Genomic DNA, 26,296 nt, shown 5'->3' with positions numbered 1-26,296 from the left:
CAAGATGCTGCAGCGAGAGACCCGGAGCTGGGAGAACCAAGTCCAGGTCAACCTGTTTCGTCAACAGCAGCTCAGCCGAGGGTGCGTAGTACTACTTCTGGAGAGGCAGGGGCAGGGGAAGTAGCTTGGCTTAGTGATTGGGCCAAAGGGAACTCTCCCCCCCAGAAACAAGAGAGTTCACTTGATCCAAAACTCCCTCGGCAAGCAAGGGCCAAGGCAATCCTACGGAGGCTCTGGGTTCCTTCTTAGGTTCCCAGTAGACTTCAAGGCGAGAAGGGCAGTTGACAGATGTAGCCAAGGTCCCTTTCCCAAGATCGTTGTGTCGACAAATCAATGTGACGATCTCTGAAAAGGTCCTCTGTATCTCAGGAGAATCTGCATCTTGGGGCAGAGGACCCTCGAGTGCTTCTAATCTGTAGTCCTTCCTCAATACTCTCCATGCAAGTGGGAGAACCAAACCAGAACCCCCAGTTCTCTGCTCAACCACTTGGGCATACGAGCGGGTAGGTCCAAGAACCTTGCCTGGCTCATAAGCCTTCATGGTAGGGGTGTGGTGGGATGCAACTTCCCACTCACGAACCCTTCTGCCCAACTCGCGATTTCCAGAATACCCCCAAGAAGTCAAGGGGACAGGAGAGAGGGAGCGAGTACCCTTACCTGTCCTATCGGAACCACTGGCCGAGAGCAATTGCCAACCCATGGTGGCAATAGCTTCAGGGGTCTGGGAGAGCCCCTCCTCTCACACGAATGTGGAGGTGGGCTTCCCCAAGGAGAGGGCAGAGGCTTGCACAGAGGTAAGCAAAGGTTCTCAGCAGGTGAGCGAGCCCATTCCTCACGACATACTCCAGCCACCTTTGAGGCCGAAACCTGCTGTAGAGAAGATGACTGTAAGGGGGACCTCCTCATAGCAACTTTAGGTATGCCAACACCCAAGTCAGTAACACCTTTGCGGGACCCTGGCCGCGTACTTGGGCAAGTAGTGGCAGGGGGAGAGGAAGCACCTGCATGCTTAAACCTCACCTTCTCTCACATGCCTAAACCAGAATGCGGAGCCAACTCCAAGTTACTGATTGAGGTGAGTCAAGGTTTCACAGAACATGAGCACTTTGACCCAAGCTCACCCCCTTGGAGCTCTGAATACTTGAAGCTTCCACAATACACGAAGATTTTGTGGAAGTTCCCTCTGTTCGAATGTCCAAGGAGACTCAGGTAGAGGAAAGCACAGCACTACGCTTGGGAGCAGAACCCCAAGCAGAAGTGCTGGGTGCTTGGACCTTCAAGTCCAAAGACCAGGGAGAGCCTGCGAGAGATCCCTGTGTCTCTCCCAGGGAGGGAGAGAGACACCCCTTTGGAAGACCCAGTGAGGGACTTCTTCTGGGTGGGAAAAGCTACCTCCTTCTCCCTCCACTTGTGGGTTTTGGAAGAGGGAGGGGAGGAAGTGGCAGCAGACGAAGACAAAAACGAAGAAGACAATGATTCCTTCCTACTTCTCTTCTTGGATTTCTTTGACTTCTTCGCCTTTCTTCAAGAGGGCATGGAGGATCTGCTCCCTGCAGTTGGAGGAAGAGTCCAGAGGAGACTCCTGAGGAGCAAGAGCAGACACCATAGATGATAAAGCAGGGGCATGAGGGGATGTCCTATCTACAACTGCAGGGGTCATCTCCCAGAGTCCCTCCTCCTCCACACCTGGAATCAAAGTCGAGTTAGTAGGGGCAGTCTGTGTTCGTACTGAGAGGGATCCCTATCCCACCCAAATGAATGGAGACTACTGAAGGGAGGTCTCCTGGCTCCCAGTCCCCCAGCGACAAAGTGAGCAAAGATGATGAAGGGGAAACCTCTCCCGAAAGAGAGGCAGCAAAACGAGGAAGTTTTGCTGGAGGGAGGAAAGTATCTGAAGGATTAGCCACCAAGGGAGTCGTCGGGGGCATGTTACCCTCAGACAACAACTTGGGGAGCTTCTTCTGATACGTCCTCCTCAATGAATACTTCGCCCACTGCTCTGGACTCCAGTCATGGCACTCCTCACACACAGAGTAAGGATTATACTCATACCCCCTTAACGATGTGCAAAGGGTATGAGGATCTACATCAATCGCCAAGCAGTAATGGCTACAAGCCTTCTCTGTGGTACCAGGCACTTCCGTTTGGGGTACCGCCTTATGCTCAGTTGGCTCAGATGATTCGTGGGTTTGCATTACACTATTTCACTATAGCAAACACAAACACATATACAGATGTAAATAAACAAAGATGAAACGATCCAACCAGGAAAATAAGCGTTGTTTGCAATGTAAAGAAGGCGAAAAACTGCAAGCAGGGCAGAGGGTAGCGAAGCACAATCTCACCATACCACGGCCGAAGGTACAGTGACGCTCTACTGACCGGGCGCGCGAGTGAGACTCCCCCACTTGGTCATATGATAGTTAACTACCATACCACCTTGTTTAAAAGTCAAACGGCCGGTTCCAGCTGCACTGAAGGTAACTCCTATATAAAGACCAAAAGGTTTGTATATTGTGGGAACAAATTACTGATTTGATTTGTTATTGTGGATGGATGTATGATATTTAGGGCAAAAGCCCAGGCACTGGGGCCAAGAAGGCCATTCAGCGCCGTAATGGAGAGAAAATAAATTATGTTAAAGTTATGAAATTCATGAAGGAAATGATTAATAAATAAAATGAAGTGATGTGACCAATAAATAAGGGTATGAAGTTTAATGAATAATGTGATATATACATAAAAAATTTAATGTCATTAAAATTCTACGTGATGTAATAAATATATTAAATAAATTAAATATCATTAAAAATTTTAACACTTTAAAAAAGAGATGATAGCAGAAATATCTGCTTCGTCTTCCAAAATATCAGACAGGGATTTACCCTGAAAATATCTTCCTCTTTGGTTAAAATATCTGGGGCAGACCACCAGAATGTGCTCCACTGTTAGTGTCTCGTCACAGTAAGCATACTCTGGAGGGCTGCTTCCCTCTAAAATAAACTGATGGGTTAGACGAGTGTGCCTAATCCTTAATCTGGTTAAAATAACCTCTGTTCGTCTGTCAAGCTGGAATGACGAAGACCACGGTAGTATATTATCCCTAATATTTCTATATTTCTTACTATTGGCAAGAAGAGGAGAAGTCCACCTTTCTTGCCATTTACTTAAAACATAAGATCTAATGGGACCTTTTAGGTCTGTATGAGGCACTTTTCTGAAAGAGGTTTCTGATAAAATACTAGCACCTTTCGCTTCCCTGTCTGCCATCTCGTTTCCGCGAATCCCCACGTGAGAAGGGACCCAACAGAAAGAGACTGATTTACGTTGACAATATATACGAAAAAGTCACTCCTGAACTTTTTGAATTAATGGATGAAAGCTATTAAATTTTTTAATAGCTTCTAAGGTGCTTCTAGAGTCTGAGTATATGACAAAATTAGAGTCACTACTTTGAAAAACTAAATCTAGGGCAGAGACTATGGCTGTTAATTCGGCAGTAAATACTGATGCAGAGTTCAGGTAATTTAGCTGTGTACGCAGTATCACCAAGGATAATAGCGCAACCAACACCACTATCTGACTTTGATCCATCTGTAGGCTATAGATTTTTGTAAAATTAGTATGGATAACATCGTGCTCTAAGAATTTTCCCCTAATCTCTTCTTCAGTGCAGTCCTTTTTGTTAAACAGTTTCTTACATACTGATGCTTCTGGGATAAGCCATGGAGGATTTACAGGATATTCTACTTCCATGACTTTCTGGGATTTAAGATGATTATTCCTAACATCCTCATTCAGTCGAATTTGGAAAGGTTTAGAAGCTCTTGTACCAGAAAAACTTCGAGAGTCTGTTTCCTTTAGTGCTTGAAAGGAGGGATTTTTGGGAGCACTTTTCATTCTAGCCATGTATCGCAACCCTAGCTCTTGCCTTCTTAGATCAAGGGGAAAATGATCTGTGTCGACATATATGCTTTCAACAGGCGAAGTTCTAAGAGCCCCTGAGCATATTCTCACCCCATGTTGTGTACAACATCCAGTTCCTTTAGCTTGGTTTTACAGGCTGAGGAATAAATTTGACAGCCATAGTCTAGCTTAGATCGACACAGAGAGTCATATAGCCTCAGAAGGGATTTCTTATCAGCCCCCCAACTAAATCCACAAACAACCTTTAAAATATTCATAGATTGTTCAACATTAAACTTTAGGGCATTTATGTGGCTAGCCCATGTTAATTTGTGGTCAATAGTCATCCCCAGAAATTTAACTTCACTCTCGTAAGGAAGGATGGACCCTTTTAAACTAAGTGTGGGAACTTCTTCCACACGCCGGCACTTGGTGAATCTTACTGCAACTGTTTTGGAAGAGGAGAATTTGAAACCATTCTCACCAGCCCACTTAGTAACAGCATTAATAGACCTTTGCAAATGTTTACATACAGACAAGGAATCATATCCTGTGCAGTATATTGCAAGGTCATCGACAAAAAGCGAGCATTTAACAGGGGATGAGATTTTTTCAACCGCACTATTTATTGCCACTGAAAAAAGTGTTACACTTAAAATGCTTCCTTGGGGAACTCCTTCCTCCTGCATAAAAGGTTGGGAGAAGGAGTTTCCCACTCTTACCTTAAAAAGTCTGTCTGTTAAAAAGGAATATATAAACCTGTTCATTCTTCCACATATGCCCATCTTGTGCAATTGTTTCATGATGCCAGTTCTCCAGGGAGTGTCATATGCTTTCTCCAAGTCAAAAAATATGCCAATGGTCTGACAATGTTTGGCGAATCCTTGCTGGATTTGGTTGGTCAGCCTCAGCAGGGGATCAAGGGTGGAGCGGTTTTTTCTGAAACCAAATTGAAATTGCGATAGTAATCCTTTGGTTTCCAGGTGCCAAACTAGTCCAGTATTTATCATTTTCTCCATCAGCTTACATACACAGCTGGTCTATAGCTGGTGGCTTGGGAAGCATCTTTATTAGGTTTTTTAATAGGGACAATTATGGATATTTTCCAGTCCTTCGGTAAAATTCCAGTTTCCCATATTTTGTTTATAATCTTCAGTAAATATTTTTTGGCATCATCTGGGAGGTGTTTCAGCATTTCATATATGATTGTATCCTCACCTGGAGCTGTGGATTCACTTGAGGAGAGCGCCTCACGAAGTTCTCTTAGGGAAAATTTGTAGTTGTATGGTTCAGATTTTCCTGAATCAAACTTTTTAGACACATTTCAGAATTCCTAATTCTTTGAAATTCTGGAGAATAATTGTTAGAGCTGGAAACTTTAGAAAAGTGTTTTCCTAGCTCATTGGCAACTTCAGTGGGCTCTGTGATTAGAGTGTCATTTATTTTTAATGAGGGTAATGGTGATGCAACAAATTTTCCACCCAGTTCCTTATTTTACGCCACACTACTCTTAGTGGGGTCTTGGAGTTTATTCCATTAATATAGTAAAGCCAACATTCTCTTTTGGCTTTCTTATAGAAGCGCCGCTGCTTGGCTAAAGCACGTTTGTAGATTAATTTAGACTGAGGGAGCCACTAGTTTTGTAACGTCTGTAGCATTTCCTAGTCACTTTTCTCAGAATACCACGTGTCTTATTCCACCAGTGAACTGCAGGTCTACGAGGTTTGCCTTTTGTTTTTGGAATCGAGCCTTCAGCACTCTTCAAAGTACGAGCCTTCAGCACTCTTCAAAGTAGATTCAATAAAGTAATCATAGGCATCTAGATGAGAATGAAAGGACTCAAACTCCCTATCTAGATTGACACCCTTACTGAATTTATCCTAGTCGGCGTCCTCTACCTTCCACTTGGGTAAAACTTCAGATGGAGCATTCAGAGCATATTTCAAATGGATCGGGTAGTGATCACTTCCATTTAAATCTTCATTAACAAACCAATTAAAATCAAGGTGGATACTAGTTGAAGAAATACTAAGGTCCAGTGCAGAGAAATGATTATCGTGAATGTTGTTGAAAGTCATTGACCCATTATTATATAGGGTAACATCATTCCTGTCAATAAGGTCTTCGATTAATTTCCCTTTACTATCTAAAAACCGACTTCCCCAAAGGGGGTTGAGGGCATTAAAATCACCTAGGAGAAGTAAAGGAGCTGGAAGTTGGTCAATTAACGACTGAATATCTCCAATGTTAAAAGCAAGGTCTGGTGGAAGGTATAAGGAGCAGATTGTTATCCTCTTTTCCAAAATGAATGAAATAGCGACAGCTTGTAGTGTTGTATTTAATTGTATTGTGGAGTGCTGTAGAGATTTATTAATAATAATTGCAGCACCTCCATGGGCACGATCACCAGTTGGGGGATATGATTTAAATATTGAATAATTTAGTTCAGGATTATAAGCAGAGTTGCCTAACATTGTTTCCTGTAGGCATATAATCCCTGGATTGAATTCATGCATTAAAACTTTAAGGTCTTCTGTACGGGCTCTGAGACCTTTACAGTTCCACTGAAGGATATCGAGCAAGAATGCTAAGGTGGTAAAATGTGCTACTTCCCACTCCTTGGAGGGGAAGTACTGTTCCTAGGGTGGAGTGGGAAATTCTCCTTTATAAGAGATTGTGTTCTTAATCCCTTTTCATCTGAATTGGAGTTCAGGGTCTTTGGTGGATCTTCATATTTTTTATTATGAACCTGATGTTCAGAATTACTACTGTGGTTCTGTGCACCACTAATCCTATTTGTCTTAGGGCGGCAAGACTGAACTGAACTCAGATGTTTTTGTTCTGAATCTACTTTTGGAACCACCTTTCTAGGAGGAGAGATCTCTTCCAAAACACTGAACCCATTTGAAGTTCTTATTATAAAGTTATCATTATTTGGGGAAGTATTTCTTGTGCGCTTCTTGGTAGTTGCAACTGTAGTTTTATTATTATTTTTGTTGGTGGCTGTGGCGATTGATGGCTCTGAACTAGCTCTATCTAATTGGGATTGTTCCTTTAGCTTATTTTTGTTTGAAGTATTTTCAGAATATTTTCCTGAATTATTGGTTGATTTTGGCACCCTTATTTTTGGAGATGAATCGACAGCTGTGGATGTGGTGGAAGATAAATTTCCTGTGCTTTTGGAAGTACAGTTTTTGGTATTGGACTCCAAAGCACTTGCCGACGAAAGTTTCTGACCAGTTTGGAGATTTTCATTATTATTTATAGTTCTAGAAACAGCAGGTTTGTGATATCTACTATCAGACGCAGTTATTGGTGGCCTTACATTGCTGGAAGTCTTAATAAGTTTTATTACAGAAGCATACGTAGAGTTGACACTTTTGTTTGCCCCCATTACCGTGCGCTTTGCGTCACTAATGCTGATATGTTCGTTATCAGCCACTGCCAACACTTCTTGTTCAAATTTATATCTGGGACAAGCCCTAGAATTTGGAGTGTGATCACCCTTACAAAGAAAACAGTATCGGGCTGCTTCGCAATCGTCAAAATTATCGTGCTCTGCAGAGCACACAGGACATCTTTTATTATTATTGCAAGAGTTTTGAATGTGGCCATATTCAAAGCATTTGCGACACTGTTTAGGGTTTCTTTTATATTTTTTTACCTGCATCCTCTCATGGCCAACAATGATGGTATCAGGTAGGTAATTGGAAGAAAAGGTTAAAAGGATAGCTGCATCACCACCCAGTTTTTTTAAATGAGATACACAAGGAGGACATCGATGAAGAATCTCCTCCTCTTTAAAAACATGCAAGTCTTTTGAGTAAACTACCCCTTTCAGCGTGTTGAAGAATCTGCGAGATGAAATGCATTCAATATTTCCACTTTCATGAGGTTTAAAGTTAGATAACAGAACTGCTTGAGTCTCATTACCAGCTTTTATTAGAAGGTTCTTTCCATACCGTTTTAAATTTCCACTGGGAATGGAACCAACCTTGCTCTCAATGCATTCAGCAGCTTTTATTAAATTTTTCCCTCCCTCCTTGTAGATAGCAACATGCCATAAAGGGGGAGGAAGAGCTCTAGTACATGGGACTGGTCCATGTTCTTCAGTCTTCGGAGTAAAGTCAAATGGCTCATCATTCAAGTTTTTCACTGAAAACACCCTCGTGCTGAGAACTGAGTCATTTAGAATGTGGCCATGGAGACTTTGTTGTGCCTCACTAGCTTCCAAGGGAGAGGAAAATTTAACAAAAGCAGAAAATGACTGCTTATCTTTTTCTAGAAATAATTTAATTCTTTCCACTTTGCCAAATTGTTTTACTACACTGTATAAACATTCGTAATCTAATGAGAAGCTTACATTAGTGCAATAAAGGACCCTATTATTTGAATCAAATCCACCAGATTTATTAACACCCTGGTGTCTCAGTGTTTGGTTCTGTCCAACAGCCAAGCCCGTATCCATGTTCATTCCAGAAGTCGTTGCCAGTTCCGTTAAGTCGTCGGATCCAGGGGAGGGAGAACTAATAGCCAAATCCATAAGTTTAAACCAGTCCACATGCAAAAGTAAAAAAAATGCACACCCGACACCCAAGAGCCCTGCACAGACCCCGACAGCATATCAAAAAGGGCAAACTGGGCAGCTCTACTGCCCAGCTTCCCCACCCCAACACACTCCCAAAGCCCGCGAAGAGACCCCAAGATGCCAAGCATGCACACATCAGACCACCACACACAAACTGGTTCATCCACCCACCCAAAACTGCTTGGAGTTTATTTCCACTGTCGACAGGGCGTCGGCTACTGGTTTTTTTTTCCCATGGACGTATTTGATGGTGCAGCCAAATTCTGAGATGGCGGTTAGGTGCCGCTGTTGTCTTGTCAACCATGTGTCTCCTTGCTTTGCGAAGGCACGTACCAGGGGTTTGTGGTCCATCAGGATGGTGAATTCAGTGCCCTTCAGCAGGTACTTAAAGTGCCTTAGAGCCTGGTAGATAGCCAGCAGTTCCCTGTCGAAGGCACTGTAGCGGGTTTTGGCTGGTGAGAGCTTGCAGATAAAGAAGGCCAAGGGCTGAGGGGTGCCGTTCACCACCTGCTCCAGTACTGCACTGCAGGCGATGTTGCTGGCATCTGTTGTTAACCTGAGGGCGGCTGCGGGGTTGTTGTGTGTCAAAGTCGTAACACTGGCGAGGGCTGCCTTTGTTTCGCTGAATGCCTTCTGCTGCGGAGCTTCCCAGGTCAGCGCCTTTGGCTTTCCCTTCAGGACTGATGTTAGTGGGTACATGATTTGGGCGATGTTGAGGATGAACCGTCTATAGTAATTTATCATCCCCAGAAACTCCTGCAGGGCCTTGATGTTTTGGGGTTCCGTTAAAAGCAGCGGCTGCAAGGGTGGAGGCATGTTCCAAGGCCTTGGTGGCCTCATGTACCTACGGGGCGACACCTATTAATGTCCCAGTGTCGAGGGCATCGGCGTCCCTCATCTGGCTCCTTACTTCCTGCGGGAGGAATCGAAGGAAAATCGCTCTTGCCAGGTCGATTTTCCTTATCCTCCTGTTCTCGTCTCGGCCTGGTTATGTTATCAGCCCCTGCAGTTCGTCCCAGGCCTCTCTGGGTGATGCTTCTCCGAGGGGCTGGGATGCCAGGTCGAGTGTGCGCTGTGCTCTTTCCGTCATGGGCATTGAGTAGGTCTTGATTAGTTTATCCTTTAATGCCACATATGTGACTTTGTCTGCGTGCGCGTCGAGCCAGGGGGAGATCCTGTTGAACACCTCTACTGGGAGTGCCACCATGGTGATTTCGGATTTGCTTGCAACATCTGTTATGCGTACCATGTGGAAGTGTACTTCTGCACGCAGGAACCATGATGCCGTGTTCTCACGCAAAAACTGAGGGAGTTTGACTGCGTCTGCTTTTGTCAGCAAGAGAGGTGTACAGACGATGCTCATGCATTCACATTGAATTTCATCTCCTGCCATCTTTACTGCTCACGCACCAAAACGCGGGAAAATATGCCGTATTGAGTCCGTTAATGGCGCTGATTGTAGTGCTAAAACGTTCCCTTTGTTGGGTAAGCCGTATTTAGTCCGTTAATGGCATGGTTTCCGCCAGGGAAGGAGCTATCAGAGGCCTAAACTTGATGCCGTGTTTAGTCCGTTAAAGGCTCTCTGACGGTAGGCTGCGGCCATAGTTGGTCCGTTAATGGCTGGGCCAAAACCGCACTACCTGTCACTCCGAGGTCACCAGTGTGAGGTTCAAGAAAAGTCAGAAGTGAGACTGATTTTCTATTGTTCATGACAGGTGCTTATAATGCGGAAAGCGGACGGAAAGGTAGCGGGTGACCTGCGGGCCCCCACTGCATCCGTACAGAATTGTGTTTGTTGAAAGACATAAAATGACATATACAGAGCATTACAGAACATGTACAAGGCAGATATATATATATCAGCAAATATGCCATAGAATGATATATATAATGAGATACATAAAGAATCTGAAACAATAACAAGTGACAAATACGACATGATTAACGTACAAATGTAGAGCAAAACACAAGGAACGGAGAGGCGGTTTGATGCCCTTACACCATAAGAAAAACAAATTATTTTTACAAAAGTCATTAGGACATTTAAAACTAAAAAATACAGTATTTTTCATCTTATTTGAAAAAAGAAACCACAGAAAAAATCTGGCTTAGGTATGGTGAAAGCAGTAATTCAATTCCTACAACTCGTGCATCATTCACGATGAGAAAACTGGCTGCTTCAAAGGGTTATATGTAATGGAAAGACAGTTTGAGGAAGTGAGCCCTGTGGAAGGTCTGTGTCTGATCTCGACAGCTTGTGAGGAATAATCCACTTTGTGAAAAAACTGAATGACTACATACCTCAAATTCTAGTGATGAGATTAAGAGTCAAAAGTGAATGAGACAATAAATTAATTTGGTTAGCCTTTAATGGAAATTGAAAATTCTTTTGGTTAATATCTAACTAAAGCATTACCAGCAAAATATCCTTAAAAAATGACACCAAGATAAAAAGATCATGTTATGTAAAAGAAATTGGTCTTATCATAAAGATCTATATTTTGCTTAAATAAGTTTTGCTTAAATAAGAATTATCTATCTTATTTCAGCCAACAGAGACCTTGGGAAGTACTTCACACCACAAGATACTTTACTCCCACTGGTAAGTGTTTCGGTTATATATAAATACTCAAAACAACAAATATTAAATACAGATTACAATCTTCTTTTTATTTTTAATAATATTTATAAGTAAATCATTCAAGAAAAATTTCCTGTGCAAGTCAAAATTACAAGTTTTCTTAATTGTCAACTGCTTCAAAACAATATTTGTCAGATTTTTTTCTAGGACAACAGAAAGCAAAAGTGGATGCTCTTTTACTTCAACAAAGAAACCACAGCAATGAAATACAAAATTTTGTAACTCTTCATGATTGGAAACTTGAAGATCCATGGCCTGGTGAACAGAAGAGACGGGCTGCTGCAGTGAGAAGAGAATGTAGAGGTTGGAAAAAAAAGCCTCAGCACTTGCCATCAAGCCTAGAAAACCTCACTCAGCTTCTTGTAGATGACTACCACAGAGCCATATACTGCTACATACCAAAGGTAAACATATAGTGTAATATGGTTCAATTTGCTACTCTGTTACCCATTACAGACATACTCCGAACTTACGCGAGGTTATGTTCCAGAACCCCTCGCGCAGGGTGAATTTTCGCGTAAGTTTGGCATGGTCTCTAAAAATGCTAATAAATGCTTATTTCTAAAATTTAAATAGCCTACTATATATGACACTAATCATGCTCACAAATTATTAAGTTAACTTTTAAATGAAATTAAAGTTACTGTAATTTCATTTAAAAGTTAGCTTAATACACTATCCTTAAAAAAGAGAAATAAATGGTTGACATAAAAATTGAGAGTTGGAAGAGAATTTCTCTCTCTCTCTCTCTCTCTTCCAACCGATCTATATCTAACAACTTTATTCTGCGTCCCTTTCTCTTTGTTCTGAAATGCTTTTTCATGAACAGTGTTTTATCTTCTGACTAATACAACTCTTAGTTATTATGTCTCTATGTTTTAGAACATATTGCAACACTAGCACATTTACACTTCGTAGACAATGCAGGTCAAATTATATAAATTTAAACTATCTACTGTACAGGTAAAGACATACAGAGAATTAATAAGTTGTAAAAATGTGGGAGCACTAACTATGAACAAGAGAGAGAGAGAGAGAGATAAGGGTTGTTTTTACTTAAGAGGGTGAAATTATTTATCATTTATTACGGAGGCTGAGAGAAGAACACACGAGAGAGAGAGATATTGTCCTTACTTGAAATATCAAATTATATTATTTATGAATTATTACGGAGAGAGAGAGAGAGTTATTCTTACGTTAGATATCAAAAGATGGAAATTCGGTTTGTTCCGACACGATATGCAAACCGTCGGCCCTTTACATTAGGAATTACTTTCAGGCGTAGGCTGGAAACGGCCGTTAAACTCTTGAGCAAGGTGGTTAGACAGTAACTACCGCCTGCCCGGATGTAAACATTCCAGTTTGCTTTCGGCCGCCATGCGTTGCTGACGAGATTTTCGTTCTCTCTGCCTGACTGGCGTTAAGCTCTTATTATTCCGGTGGGATCTTTCAGTATTTTTGTTTATAAATTATAGACGTGTGTTTGATATTTATTAATACAAACCCACGATTTGTGATAACCTTGCATAAGCCGTCGTTCCCTGCGCTGTCTTGGGTTTGATGGCCAAGGCGTTATTGGAGAAGGGTAACCAAGTGATAATGCTTCTCTTCCAGCAGCCCTTTACGTAAATTCTGAAGGCGCCCCTGTACATTCGGAGATATAGTTTGGGACGTAATATCTTCACTCCCCTACATTCATCGGGACGTAAGAGTTCGTTCCCTTCTTGGGCTTCCGCCCTCTATGTATAAGAGGTATCACTAATTCCCTCCTACTTATGCTGAGTATTGCTCGCCGCCTGCGCTTGGAGAACTGCGGGCCGGGTGGGAGGTTGCGGGCATCGTTGGTAAGTTCCGCTTCCACGGCGACCTTGGTGGCCTCCCCTCCGTCCTTTTTTCTCTTCCCGTAGGTTCTTCCTTTTCCCTTTTAGTAGATCTCTCTCCTTCGCCCTCTTCGCTCGCTCGTCTGGCGAAGACAGGGGCCGGGAGCGATCGGGCGACCTCTTCTAGAGTACCTGCTCCTGCTGCCTGGGGCAGTTCCCCTTGTAGCGAGAGGAGTCTCCCTCTACTAATCATCTTTGCTTTTCTTTCAGGTTGACAGTGAGCATAACAGACACAGCAGTAGTTGGCTGGATATATCAAAGGATATCTCGCATGAAGCAGTCCCGACATTCATTCAGTGTTGCTTTGGGATCGACCACAATACGTGGTTAGATGACATTTTCCACGTCGGGATCGTTCTGACTGTTCCCGCCGATGTGGATCGATCGCTGTCATTGCTGGTCTTCATGTATGCTGTTGCACTGCCTCCGGCTTATCTGTGGTCCATCTACTTCTGCTGTTCCCTGTGTTATGCTCTTGTCAACTCGACGACGGTCTCTAGGCTGCTCGTCCTGGTCTCCTGCCGCAGCCGCCCTGATCGTTCCTGTCGCTGCTGGTGACTTTCATGTGACATTTCTGTCCGTTGCAGTAGCTCCTGCCTTCCGAACCGCTAACGTAGCTCCTGCATGGGCTGTCCTGATCGTGCCTGCTACTTCTCCTAGTGGTCGTGCCCGGGGCCGCTTCCGTTGTGTTCTTGCCAGCTGCCCTAGAGGTTATGATGTCTGCCATCTTGTAGAAGATGTCGGCATGAAAGGGAAGGAAGTCGCCTTGTGAAAATGACGTTCCTGGCTGTTGCAATAGCTCCTGCCCTCCGAACCTCTGCCGTAGCTCCTGCATCAGCTGTCCTGATCATTCCTGCCGCTTCTCCTGGAGGTCGTCCCTGGGGCCGCTTCCGTTGTGTTCCTGCCAGCTGTCCCAGGGGTTACGATGTCTGCCATCCTGTAGATGTCGGCGTGAAGATGAAGGAAGTTATCCTGTTGAAGTGATGTTCCTGGCCGTTGCAGTAGCTCCTGCCTTCCGAACCGCTGCTGTAGCTCCTGCATTGGGTGTCCTGATCATGCCTACTGCTTCTGCTGGTGCTGGTGTCCTGGGCCGCGTCCGTTGTGTTCCTGCTGGACTGCCCTGGAGGTTACGATGTTTCGTGTCCACCATTCTGTAGATGTCGGAGTGGAGGTGAAGGAAGCCGCCCTGTGGAAGTAGCTGCTGTCGTCTTCATCTTATCTTCGATTTCGTCTTCTGCTGCGTCTTCCCTTCCTCTCCCAAGGTCCAAGGGGGTCCCAAGAATCGGACAGACCTCCATCGGCCGAAGGGGAGGAAGGCTGCTTCTTCCCCTTGATGCCCTTGGACATCTAGGGACTGCCTCCTTCCGAGGAGGCAGTGGGTCTCTTGTTGGCTCTTCCCGACCTTCGGGTTAGGAAACCAATTCACATAGCCCTGGGTTTTGTGTTTCGGAAGCCGCAGGCGCAGACCTCGATTTGCGATCCCATTCCCAGTCCTAAGAGGTTCCGCCTCTAAGACGGGGGCTGCTTCGGGCGCTCGTTCGCAAGCTGCTCCAAGTGCTCGAGATTCTATGGAATATCGAGTATCCCAATCTGGTCTAGGGAGATTTTCCTCGGCCTGGTTCGGGAGCAGTGCGAGAGAAAGGGCCGAGGCACCCAGGTGTCTCGGCTCTTCTTGCCAGCAATGCAAGTGCTCACCGAGTGCTTGCCAGTGCTCGGTCGGGTTCCCAACCTGGTGTCTCGATCCTGTTGGTTTGAACATCAGAAGAAGCAGGGAAGAGATTCCCTTCGGGAGTCCTGTGGGACTTCTAAGGGACTGACTCTCTTCCAGGAGACAAGTTTCTCTTGTTGGCTCTTGCCGCCCTCGGGCAGGAACCGATTCACATTCTCCTGTGGGATCTTGCATTTCAGGGGCCACAAGAGCGCGGCCTCTCGAGGCCACGCCCTCATTGCCAGTCTTGGAAGTCTGCGTCTAAGACTGGTTCTGTGCTTGGCTCTTTCGATCTCTTAGGAAACAAAGCAGCCGCTCCCGATTTTTGGGAGTCTCGTGGGTAGCTCGAATTTTATGAATCATGAGCGCTTTCCTGACGAGAGAAAGCGCCAAGACACCCAGGTGTCTGGTTGCCGGGACACCCAGGTGTCTGGGTGCTGAGACGCCAGGTGTCTTGATACTGCCCGCCAGCTGCTTCGGTTGCTCAGCCGGGCTTCATTCTTGTGTCTTGAACGTTAGGGTTCGAGCATGCAAGATAGCAGACACAGAATTCCCCTTTGAACCTTCTTCTTGAGGGGCCTCGGCCTCGAAGGAGTTTAGAGTTCGGGAAACTAGCATTTGTTCACAGCAGACGTGTCCGGCCTGCACAGTTATGATTGTGTTCGCGTGATCGGCTCAGCTCAGCTCAGCTCAGCCCAGCCCCCGGTCGCACTTACGAGACTGGCTCGGCTCGACTCGGCTTGCCAGACTGGCTCGGCTTGCCCCGCCTGCCTTCCAGTCCACCACATACCAAGCAGCTGGATTGCGTTCGCGTGATCGGCTCGGCTCGGCTCGGACCTACTCGGTTTTTTCCTATTCGGGTTCTCGGCTATGTCAGAGTGAACTTTTTGCTCTTCCCAGGAAAGAGCTTTGCCACGGCACAAGTGCTCTTCTTCCCCCATGTGGCAGTAATCTCCTTCGGTTGATTATCGCTCACGGTCCACCTCTCCTGCTTATCTTATTGGCAGGACAGGTAGGGATACTCTTTCTCCTCACCTGTTCTCTCAGTTGTTCCGAGAAGCGCGAGACAGACAGAGAGAGCTCCGACGAAATTATATTCGGAGTTCGGCTGCCTGGCATGCTTCGGGTGTCGGTCCCCCGATTCTCTCGTAGTATAACCAGGTAGCCGAGGAGGGTTTCAAGGGATCTGTCAAGGTCTCCCTCCAAGGGGAGAAGTACAAGAGTTTCACACATCGGAAACAGCGAGGGTCTTCCTCTCAAGTTGCGATCGCCCCCGTGTTTTCGGAGAACTTCATGCTGATTCGTCGGCGCAAGGATCCCTGGGAGAGGACCACGGCTTCCCCAATGAATAACCTTCATCACTCACAACCCTTGCAGTTCCCGAGGGGCCAAGAGTGTCGGGGACCACCGCGGTCCTGGCTTCCAAGAGCGTTCTCGACCTGATGAATTCTTTTCTTCGAAGGAGTTAATTCAGGTCGAGACACCAAGCTTCCACCCCTGCCTTGACAGAATATGAATTCTTCTTGCCTTGGAGGGTCTTGCCGACTGCAGTTTTTTGGGCAATTCCGGTGCTAAGGAGAAGGACTTTGTCCCAATTCGGATCTCCAGTTTCGTAAGTCCCGAGTTGGCTCGACCCTTTGGAACAAATCTTTACTTGGTTCTGCCTTTCTCTTTCAGAGATTTGCCAGATACCTCGGTAATCAAGCTTCGTACCAGGGTACTGACTTGTCCTTTGGACAATGGCCAAGAACTTTGGGTCTAAGTCATCTCAACTCGACCTTGAGTTCAAGCCAGCCCCCCTCAGCTCCTTAGCTAAGAAGTCCTAGGCTTCAGAAGAAGATTGCAACTGCTGATGCCTGGACGAAATGATACTTATCGAGTCTCTGGACTGGCAGCAACATTGCTGAGACCTGGGAATGGATTCCTTCAGGAGAAGTATCTATTTCCCTTAGGTCTCGGCAATTCTTTCCATCGAACTTCCATCCCGCCTCCTCTCCCGTGCTCCCGATTCGGGAAATACCAGCCCGGCTAGAGCTAATTGGCTCGGTACCCTGTCCTCTTGCAGAAGCTTCCCCATGGTGGAGAATGGAAGTCTGCTTCCATTCCTCTGTCCTTCTTTCCTCTTCGATGTATGAGGAAAAGAGTTGAAGGAACCTTCGAATATAATATTCTTGATTGATTGAAGGAACCTTCGAATATGCTTGCATATTCCTCACATCTTGTGTCTACTTATGGATTCACAGATTGAGGAATAGGCGCACACTGGTAAGACCTTGTCTTGAAGTTGTGTGACCGAGACAATTAGTACCTTCTCATCACCGTCCTGGGCTCAGGGCAGCCTTTAGGCCGTCCGAGAATTCAGGATGGGTTTTGCGGCACTCACTGTCTTTGTTGATCAACAAAACCACAGTAGTGGCATTTGTCGACAAACAAGGCAATCTTTTTTTTTTTCCTCCTGTTTCATCTCGACATTTGCAGGTACTCAAGTGTTGTTCTATTGCACACTGACAGCTCAATTAACCAGATGCATTGGTAGGCAAGCCTGGCCTCGGGTTTGAGTGATCGGGACTGAACATGCTGCTCACTCTTTTCTTCACAAAGATTCATGCAGAGACTGCTCGACTGAGAAATCCCTGCCGTCCTTCTGTTGCCTCCCTGCACACAAGTGGGTAGTTTTTTCTCGCTCCTTCATACCAGACCAGGGGCCACTCCAGTGAGGCATGCTGTCTTTTTGGGGAAAACTCGATATCGACATTTTTTCCCTCCATATTTGTCCGTTTCGCTAGGGGTTCACAAACATTGCTCACCCCGAATTACAGACAAATACTTGAAGACTTCGCCATCATCCAACCTGATTGCCGAGGCATCAAGAAGAATTCCGCTTGACCCAACCTCCTGTTGCAGCTACACAAGAAGTGGTTCTTGAGGCAGTACATCCCTGTGTGTTCAGGACTGGGGGACTTTCCAGCTTTCCTTGCAAGCACAGGCTTTCTCGCCAAGCTGCAACAGATATAGCTGGATATCCCTTGAAGTCCTCTGCAACACTGTCCCAGGGACTGGATCCGTCTTCGCTGGTGGTGTCGTTGTCGGAACTACTTCTCGGGTCAGAGTCGCTCATCAAGTCTGGACTTCCTTGTCTTCTCTGCCGAGGGTTGCTTCTCTCCCTTTCATTTGTGAAGAACGCAGGCCCTTGCGACCTAGTCTTCTATCTGAAGTAGCCTTCGTCTCCTCAGTCGAGAGTTAGCTACGGACGAGAAGCTTCTTCAGTCATGCTATCCCAGGGAACTGTTTCCTGGGTGGCATGTGACTCTCGTTTAGGGTTCCTGTCCGTGCTCTGCTCGCGCCTTACGAGAGTCGTCGGATAGAGATATGCTTTCTTAGGACCATCTCTCATCTTGCCTTGGCGTAGAATATGGAAGAATGGGGATGGGGATCATACCTCTACTCCTTCTTGGATGTCGTAGGTGGACTCCGAATCCATTGGCATCTACTGTCGGGTTCGAGTCCTTCTTGTTCCCCTCCTCCTTGGACTTTGTGTTGATAATCCAGATCATTCATTACTTTGTCCTGTTAGGGAGCTGTGGTACTTTCCAAAAGGCTCAACATTCCTAACCTGGATGTCGTCAACGTTTTCGCTAGTACTGTCTCTCCCAAGGAAGAAGTGTCTAAGGACACATCTTCCTCCTGACTTCGTGAAGCGATCAAAGGAGGTACTTGGCAGCTGACGACGACGATACCGGTACCTTCCACCCGAGAGCTCATGAAGTCGATGGCTTGGTCCATCCCTGGCATTCCGGAAGTTTCTGTCGGTCTGGAAGCAAGACGTGGTCTCTTAGACCACACACACTTGTCTTCTTCCTTCGGTCTTGCCCACAGGCCCTTGGAACCCTTTTTCCTTGGCTCTGTGGTGGCTGCTCAACAAGTTGTGTTGTCTTACCCGGCTCCTTCAAGAGGACGAGTAGCATCTTACCTAAGGTGTTGGTTCTGGAAGTGAGAAGGATTCCGAGAGTGACTGGCCTCTCTTCCTCCTCCTTCCCCGTCCTCCAACTTCTCCTTAGGGATGAGAATAGGACTCGAACCAATAGCTGCTGGAACTGACACTGATGCGGTAAGACTACACATCGAGCACCCGTTCTATTTTTCTTATAGAATCATAGAAGCAATTACGTTCCTTCCTCTAGCAAGGGGAGGAAGGAGAGACTGGCAATAAGGGAACCCTATCTTGGCTTTTCCTCACTGCCTCCGACTCCAGATCCTTCCAGCCAATTTCATAGGAGTTATGTTTCCTCACATGTGAAAAGGTCCAGTATCTGACATTTGATCTTGCAGTTCCTACACTCCGATCAATATGTCAGAGGCACGGTACTCCTCGCTCTTTCGACCAGGAGTAGCAGCCCAGGTGTGCCGAACTCCAGTCAGTTCAGGAGACTCACTCAGATTCCTCCCTCCAACCAGAGAGTCTTCCTAATGTAAAGGACCAACGGTTTGTATATTGTGTCGGAACAAATCACAATTTTTGAAAGTAAATTGTATTTTTCCTAACTATACAAACCTAAGGTCCTTTACATTACATACTATGCCCACCTCATGCCACCCCTCAATCTGATCCTGGACTGAAAGGCAAACTGGAATGTTGACATCCGGACAGGTGGGTATTCCCGCCTACCTGGCGGTAGTTACTGCTTAACCACCTTGCTCAAGAGTTTAACGGCTGTTTCCAGCCTACGCCTGAAAGTAATTCCTAATGTAGAGGACCTTAGGTTTGTATAGTTAGGAAAATACAATTTACTTTCAAAAATTGTGATATTAAACTAACTTTTAAATGAAATTAAAGTTACTGTATTTTAATTTAAAAGTTAGCTTAATACATTACCCTTAAAAAAAGAAATAAATGGTTGACTAAGAATATAGGAGTGTGTGACTGTCTCCCCCATTCCACCGATCTATTTTTAGAAGTCTTCTCAACCTCGTTTTTAAAAACTTCTTTATTCTGTCACTTTCTCTTTGTTCTGAAATGCTCTATGTCTCTATTTTAGAACAACGCATTTACAGTTTGTAAACGGTACAGGTAAAATTAGATCAATTCAAAATTATCTACTGTACAGTTAAAGACATACAGAGAAACAGTGCTGTAATACGTAGGCTGGCTAACTTTGAACGAGAGAGAGAACAGTAGTCCTTACTTAAGAGTGAAATTTTTTATGAATTATTACGGACACAGAGAGAGAGAGAATTACAAGATAAATTTGACCACTGATTAGCAACACTCCCCTTCTTGTCATGTTAAATGACATGTCTGACAGCTTTTGCCTTCGACTTTCTTACAAAAGACAAGGGAAGAATTTGTTTGTTCAAAATAATACAAATTTTGTAATTACAGTTTTTTATTATTATTTAATTTTATTAATCTTATTGTTTGAAAATTAGTACTTATTATTAGGTAAAAAGTTTATTTATCATACAAATAAACATACCTGTGTAAATGTACGATAAAAATTCATCTCACTAAAAGAGAGAGAGAGAGAGAGAAATTATTACTTTTAATAATATTTAATGTTATTTGATTTACACATAAAAGCTTGAAAACTTATAAATTACTTAAAAAATTAAACAAACACTTTTGCAGGGTTTCTCAGTGTTCACAAATGTTCGCGTGTCTGTGAAAAACTCTTGTATGACCATTAGTTAAGTTCCAATGAAAAATTTGTGTGTCTGTGAATTCAGGCAACTCGAATCGCGCAAGTTCGGGGTATTACTGTACAATAATCTAGGAAAATATTGGTGTCTACAAAATGGATAACATCTTTTATTATTCAATCCTTTGTTTAAAAATATAAAATTATTCCAAACACTTTTATTACAAAATGGTAGTTGAGGTGGATGAGACGTAACCCAATACAGAAGTCAAATTTAACCAGCCAAAGTACTTCTACACTTTGGTTTACTTCTCTGTCTGCAGCTAACTAGAAGGGATGGGAAGAAGGTCTCTCAGTAAAATTAACAGGCTTGTATCTTTGAAAACATTTTGATTGGCATCGGTGGAGCAGATACACAAAAAGATGTGTTCCTGCAAAGTACTACCTATGACTTTTACTAAGGTTGAATGGTTGAATGCTTAAACATGAAAGGAAAATTGACTCCCAAGCTCATTTCTAGATAGATTCAGAAGATTAGAAATCATCAGTGGGTTGGTACTTTATTTAGTAAGGTGTATTCAGTGTATATCAGGTGAAGTTTAGTGCTATCAGGTTTCACACTGCTACAATCAAAATCTAGAATATAAGTAACAATATATACTAACTCAAGAGTTTGTCATGTCAACAACTAGTGCCAGACTCATAGGAGGTAATGAAGCATAAAAGATGACATGGTGATAGTAGCTAGTAAACCACCTGCCTACCTCTACTGGTTCTATCAGTGTATCTCTCCCTGCTTCATCACAAACCCATTACTTGTATTTAGTTAACATTCGTGCTCCATGAACGTCCTGACATTTTTATCAAGTTTAGCAGACATAAAAAGTGACAGTAGCCCCATAAATGTCCCTATGAATCTCTGGGTCCCTAACAGTTAACTTCCTCATATCAAGCACTGGGATGCTGTAGGTTTATCCTGTGCTGCTGACTTTGTGGCAAAGAGACAAACTCCAGGTAGCCAGGACAAACCCACAGTACCCTTTGCAATTTTATCTCCCTCAGCTCATCCCAATACAAATGAGAACTTTTTGTTTTACCCAATGAGAGCTATTTAGTCTTATCTTTGAAGGACAAGAACTGAGAAGGTACATCCTGACTGTTCCTCCCTATGGGACACTCCAGGAAGCAAGTGTCTAGGAATATGATTTCATGATGTCTCAGGCAAGTTATCTCGACAGCATTTAACAAGGATAAAAGATTGAGAATGACAAAATAGTGCAAGATGGGTTAAATGCCTATGAGATCAGAGCTTTCTCCTACTTTACTTTTAAAACATAATCTTGATGTTAATTCAGCTGTAATGGCTGGAACTTGGAGGTTCCAGACATTCTTGAGATTCTTGACATGTTAATAAGTGTGATGCATGAATGTGATTGACGTGAAATGAAGAGGAGACTGATGTCTTTACAAGTACTCTCCCCCCCACAACAAGACAATTATTATGAAATAATGATTGGAAGACTTCTTGAAAATCAATCACAGAATCTCTTTGGGAGCAGGAGCCGGCCCTGAGTTCTTGATACCTGCGGACCTGGGGCGGCTTCAACTGCTGAATCGCCCGGTGGTTTTGCCGAGCGGATGACTTCCTTAGTGCAGCCCTTGGGACGTCCTCGACCACATTTCGAGATGCCGATGGGTTCATCCAAGGCCTTGTTTTGTGGAGGAATCCTGGGACGCCTGTCAGTTTCCTCCCAAGTTTCGCTGTCCATCAGGAAGGCTGGTTTTACCCTATCAACAGAAATCCAGTCTTCCCGCCCATGGATGTTGACGAGGTAGGCCTTGGATGCCATACTGACACGGTATGAGCCTCTGTATGGTCTGGTCAAGGGTGGGTGGTGGGCGTCGATCCTGATGAAGACGTGCGTGCAGGAATCCAGGCCTTTTGGGCTGTAGACGTGGGTCCTATCCGTGAAAGTCTTTCGGCAGGGCGCGAACCTCTTTGCTATTTCCCTCAGCCTTGGAAGGGACGTATCTGGGACGTCTGGCTCCATGGGGAAGAACTCTCCCGGTATGGCTAGTGTTTTGCCATAGACTTTATCTACGGGAGATTCATCGCCGTTTGCCCTTGGTGCGGTGTGGAGACCAAGCAGGACCCAGAGGAGCTGCACTTTCCAATTGTCATCGGTGCAATGTGCCATCAGAGCTGTCTTCAATGAACATTGGGTCCTTTCCACCTTGCCGTTGGATGCAGGGTTATATGCTGTCATACTGTGGAGAGTTGTCCCCAATTCAGGCATGCCAGGGAGACCCAGAGCTCCGATAAGAGTGCTGGCCCTCTGTCTGTAGTTATGTTGTAGGGAACACCGAAATGGCTTATCCAACTTGACAGGAGGGCTTCTGCATAACCGCTCGTTGATGCATCCGTCATCGGTGTTGCTTCTGGCCATCTTGTGGAACGGTCTATGACCATCAAGAGGTATCTGGCGTCCCCTGATTGCGACAGAGGCCCTACAACGTCTACATGGATGTGCCCAAAACGCTGACATGGTTGAGGGAAATCTCCGATGCCTGATTCCGTGTGCCGGGTGATTTTACTCGTCTGGCACGGTATGCAGTTCTTCGCCCACTCTCGAACATCCTTCCTGATCCCGTGCCACATGAACTTTTCTGTCATCAGGAGCACTGTTGTTTGTCCTGATGGATGGGACAGCCCATGGATGATGTTGAGCGTCTGCTTTCTCCTCGACGTGGGTATCAGAGGGCATGGGTGGCCAGTGCTGGTGGTGTCACAGAGAAGTGTTGAACTGGACCCACCTATTGGAACATCTTCCCACTTCAGAGCGGTGAGTGCCGTGCGGTAGGCTGCTGTTTCCGGGTCCGTGGCTTGTTCCTTCGCCAGGTCCTCGTAGTCTATGCCCAGATGGATTGAATTTATCTCAACTCTTGATAGGGCATTGGCTACTGGGTTCTTCTTGCCGGGGACGTAGCTAATGGTGCAGCCGAACTCGGTGATAGCGGCCAGGTGTCTCTGCTGTCTCGCCAACCATGTGGCCCTGGCGAGGGCTGTCTTCATCTGTTCAAACGCCTACTGCTGCGGATCTGCCCATGTCAGAGCTTTCGGCTTCCCCTTCAGTACTCCGGTTAGGGGATACATGATACCAGCAATGTCTGGTACAAAGCGATGGTAGTAGTTGACCATGCTGAGGAACTCCTGCAGGGACTTGATGGATTTTGGTGTTGGAAACTTCTTCACTGCGTCCACTTTGGAGGCCATAGGGCAGACACCTACCGGAGAGATCTCGTGTCCCAGGAAGTCTACCTTTTCTGCTCTGAAGGTACACTTGTCGAACCTGACAACCAAACCATTCTCCTGCAGGCGCCCAGCACAGCCCAAACGTGGCACAGGTGTTCCTCCGGGGATCTGGAGATCAGGATGTTGTCTACATAGCAAACACAGAAAGGTAGGTCCCCCAAGATGGTGTCCATAAGACATTGGAATGTGGCCCTGGCATTCCTGAGGCCGAAGGTGGAGTAGGAGAAGGTATATGTCCTGAACAGTGTGATGGTGGCTGTCTTCGGAACGTCATCAGGGTGTACTGGTACCTAAAAATAAGACTTGAGCAAATCCATTTTCGTAAATAGGCTACTTTGGCCCTGTGCAGGGCGCCTGCTAGGTTCTGCATGTTTGGCATGGGATAGTGGTCTGGTGTCGTTATTTTGTTCAGCCGACGATAGTTCCCACAGGGCCTCCAGGAGCCATCTGGTTTCCTTACCATGTGGAGGGGGGACACCCATGGACTCAATGCCTTCCTGCAGGTTCCCATCCGTTCCATCTTGGCAAAGTTTTGTTTAGCGTCTTGGAGTTTTTTGGGTGGCAAGCGGCGGAATATGGCATGTGTTGGCTGGCCTGTTGTGGTGATATGGTGGTGGATGCCATGCTTGGCTTGGGCTCTGGCAACTGACGTAGCTCTGGCTTGAAGATGTCTGGGAACTTTGTTCGAAGAGATGGAGCAGATGGCGGGCATCCCTAGCCTGGTGGAGAGCAGTCAGGAGCAGCAGGTTTCGGTATCCAGCAGGCGTTTTCGGCTGACGTCTACCAGAAGTCCGTGGTGTGTGAGGAAATCGGCGCCTAGGAGAGGAAACTTGACATCTGCGATGATGAAGGGCCAATCATATTTACAGCCCAGGATGGATATTCTGCAGGTCAATGTTCTTTAGCAGCGGATGGGGCTTCCATTTGCAGCCACCAGTGCGGTTGCAGCGCTGGACATGTGGTCGCGGTCCTCCCTTGATGACGGAAACACTGATTGCATAGCCCTGGTGTCTACCAGCATCTGTCGTTTCGATATGGCATCGTGGATGAAGAATCCTACTGGCTGGGGCTCCTTAAGGTTTGCGGCCACTGCTGTTATTTGTGGCCACCTTTCTCGTTTTTTGTGAAAGAACAGGGGGCTCTGCAATTTCTGGTAGCGCTTCCGAACTTTCGATGTAAGTAACACCAGGCTGGGTTTGTCCACGTCCTCTGCTGCTGCGACAGCGCCTTCTTCCTGTATACCGCGTTCGTGTCCTCTGCCTTGGCTTCTTCTGTTACCAGATTACAGGCTGCGGGTGTTGCGGCATATTTGGGGGCCTTGGTGGCCTCGTGGAATTTGTGTGCGAAGTTCACCAATTCGTCCATTGAAAGGGCATCCGCATCCATGATTTGCCCCCTCACCTCCTGCGGAAGGCACTGCTGGAATATTTCTTGCGACAACCTGATCTCCTTCCTCCGACCGTCCGTGTCGACGCCAGGCAGCATCAGGAGGCCTCGTAGTTCGTCCCAGGCGTTGGGTGATGCGTCCCCCAGGGGCTGGGTCATCATCAAGGGCGCGTTGGGCTCTCTCTGGGACGGGCATGGAATATGTGTCGATGAGCTTATCTTGCAGGTCTCTGTACTTGACTTTGCCCTGCTGTGAGTCTAACCGTGGGGTGATTTTGTTGAAGACCTCCTCCGGCAGCGTTGTCATGGTTACGTCTGCCTTGGTGTCCTTGTCTGTAATTTTCGCCACTCGGAAATGGACATCTGCCCGCAGAAACCAGGAGGCCATGTTTTGTCGCGAGAATGGAGGGAGTTTTATCGCCTGGCTTATTGCTGCCTTCGAAGGCGAGAGGGGGATGCAGAGGATCTGTGCATCCTCAGAATGACTTTCTACCTCAGTGCCTGACATTTTTCCCTCACACCAAAACGCGAAATACGTGCCGTATTTAGTCTGTTGATGGTGTTTGGGGCTCGTCAGAAGTCAAAACTATACGCCATGTGGTTCCGTTAATGACTTCTGAGTACGGTCAACGTGAATCGTAAATGATGGGGTCAAACCATTCAAGCACGCCAGAACGTACCTGGAGGGGTATGCCGTAATTAGTCCGTGTCGTTGTGTGGTTTTTGTCCCGTATGTGGGCATTGATGAAATGGATGGGGATACTTCCATCAGTGAAGATGAAAAGGAATCTATGGTAGATAACCATTTACAGGGATATATTGAGCCAAATGTTGAGGGAAAGAAGATACATAAGGGTGTCTTGTTAGAAGACATTATTTTAGAACCAGGATGGTTGGTCTGGTGAAAGTTTGGGTGAAAGATGTGAAAATATCTAAACAGGTATGTGTAGTTGAAGGCAGCGAGAAGCTCGAAGGTGTAATGTAGTGAGTATGGTTTCCATAAATAAAGTATCAAATACAGGGGTTACTTGGGTGGAACTGTTGAACTGTAATTATTCAGTTAGGAGATATCAGAAGAATACAAATATTATAGATCTCAGAGACTGGAGTGATGATACTGATTCAGTAGCTCTCGTAGGAAAGCAAAGTGAATTTTCTGAGGCAGAAATGGAAGTTAGGAGAAAGGTTTTTAGGAGTCATTTAGGTGAAGCAGACTATAAAGAATATTTGGAGGGGTT

At 45.5% G+C, this 26,296-nt stretch overlaps 1 protein-coding gene across 1 annotated transcript in view; it reads left to right on the top strand.

Annotated features, from left to right (window-relative positions):
• The window catches only part of LOC136842610 (carbohydrate sulfotransferase 11-like), a 166,016-nt gene that overhangs the window by 44,077 nt on the left and 95,643 nt on the right, over positions 1-26,296 (top strand). The window contains exons 3-4 of the mRNA XM_067110197.1: positions 11,044-11,096; positions 11,271-11,539. Coding sequence (XP_066966298.1) covers positions 11,044-11,096; positions 11,271-11,539 — 322 coding nt within the window. The remainder of the gene's footprint in view (positions 1-11,043; positions 11,097-11,270; positions 11,540-26,296) is intronic.

The sequence above is a fragment of the Macrobrachium rosenbergii genome, chromosome 10, assembly GCF_040412425.1.
Source record: "Macrobrachium rosenbergii isolate ZJJX-2024 chromosome 10, ASM4041242v1, whole genome shotgun sequence".
Taxonomy (NCBI): Eukaryota; Metazoa; Arthropoda; class Malacostraca; order Decapoda; family Palaemonidae; genus Macrobrachium; species Macrobrachium rosenbergii.
The sequence above is the reverse complement of the archived record's forward strand: the minus strand, read 5'-3'. Positions and strand labels throughout refer to the sequence as shown.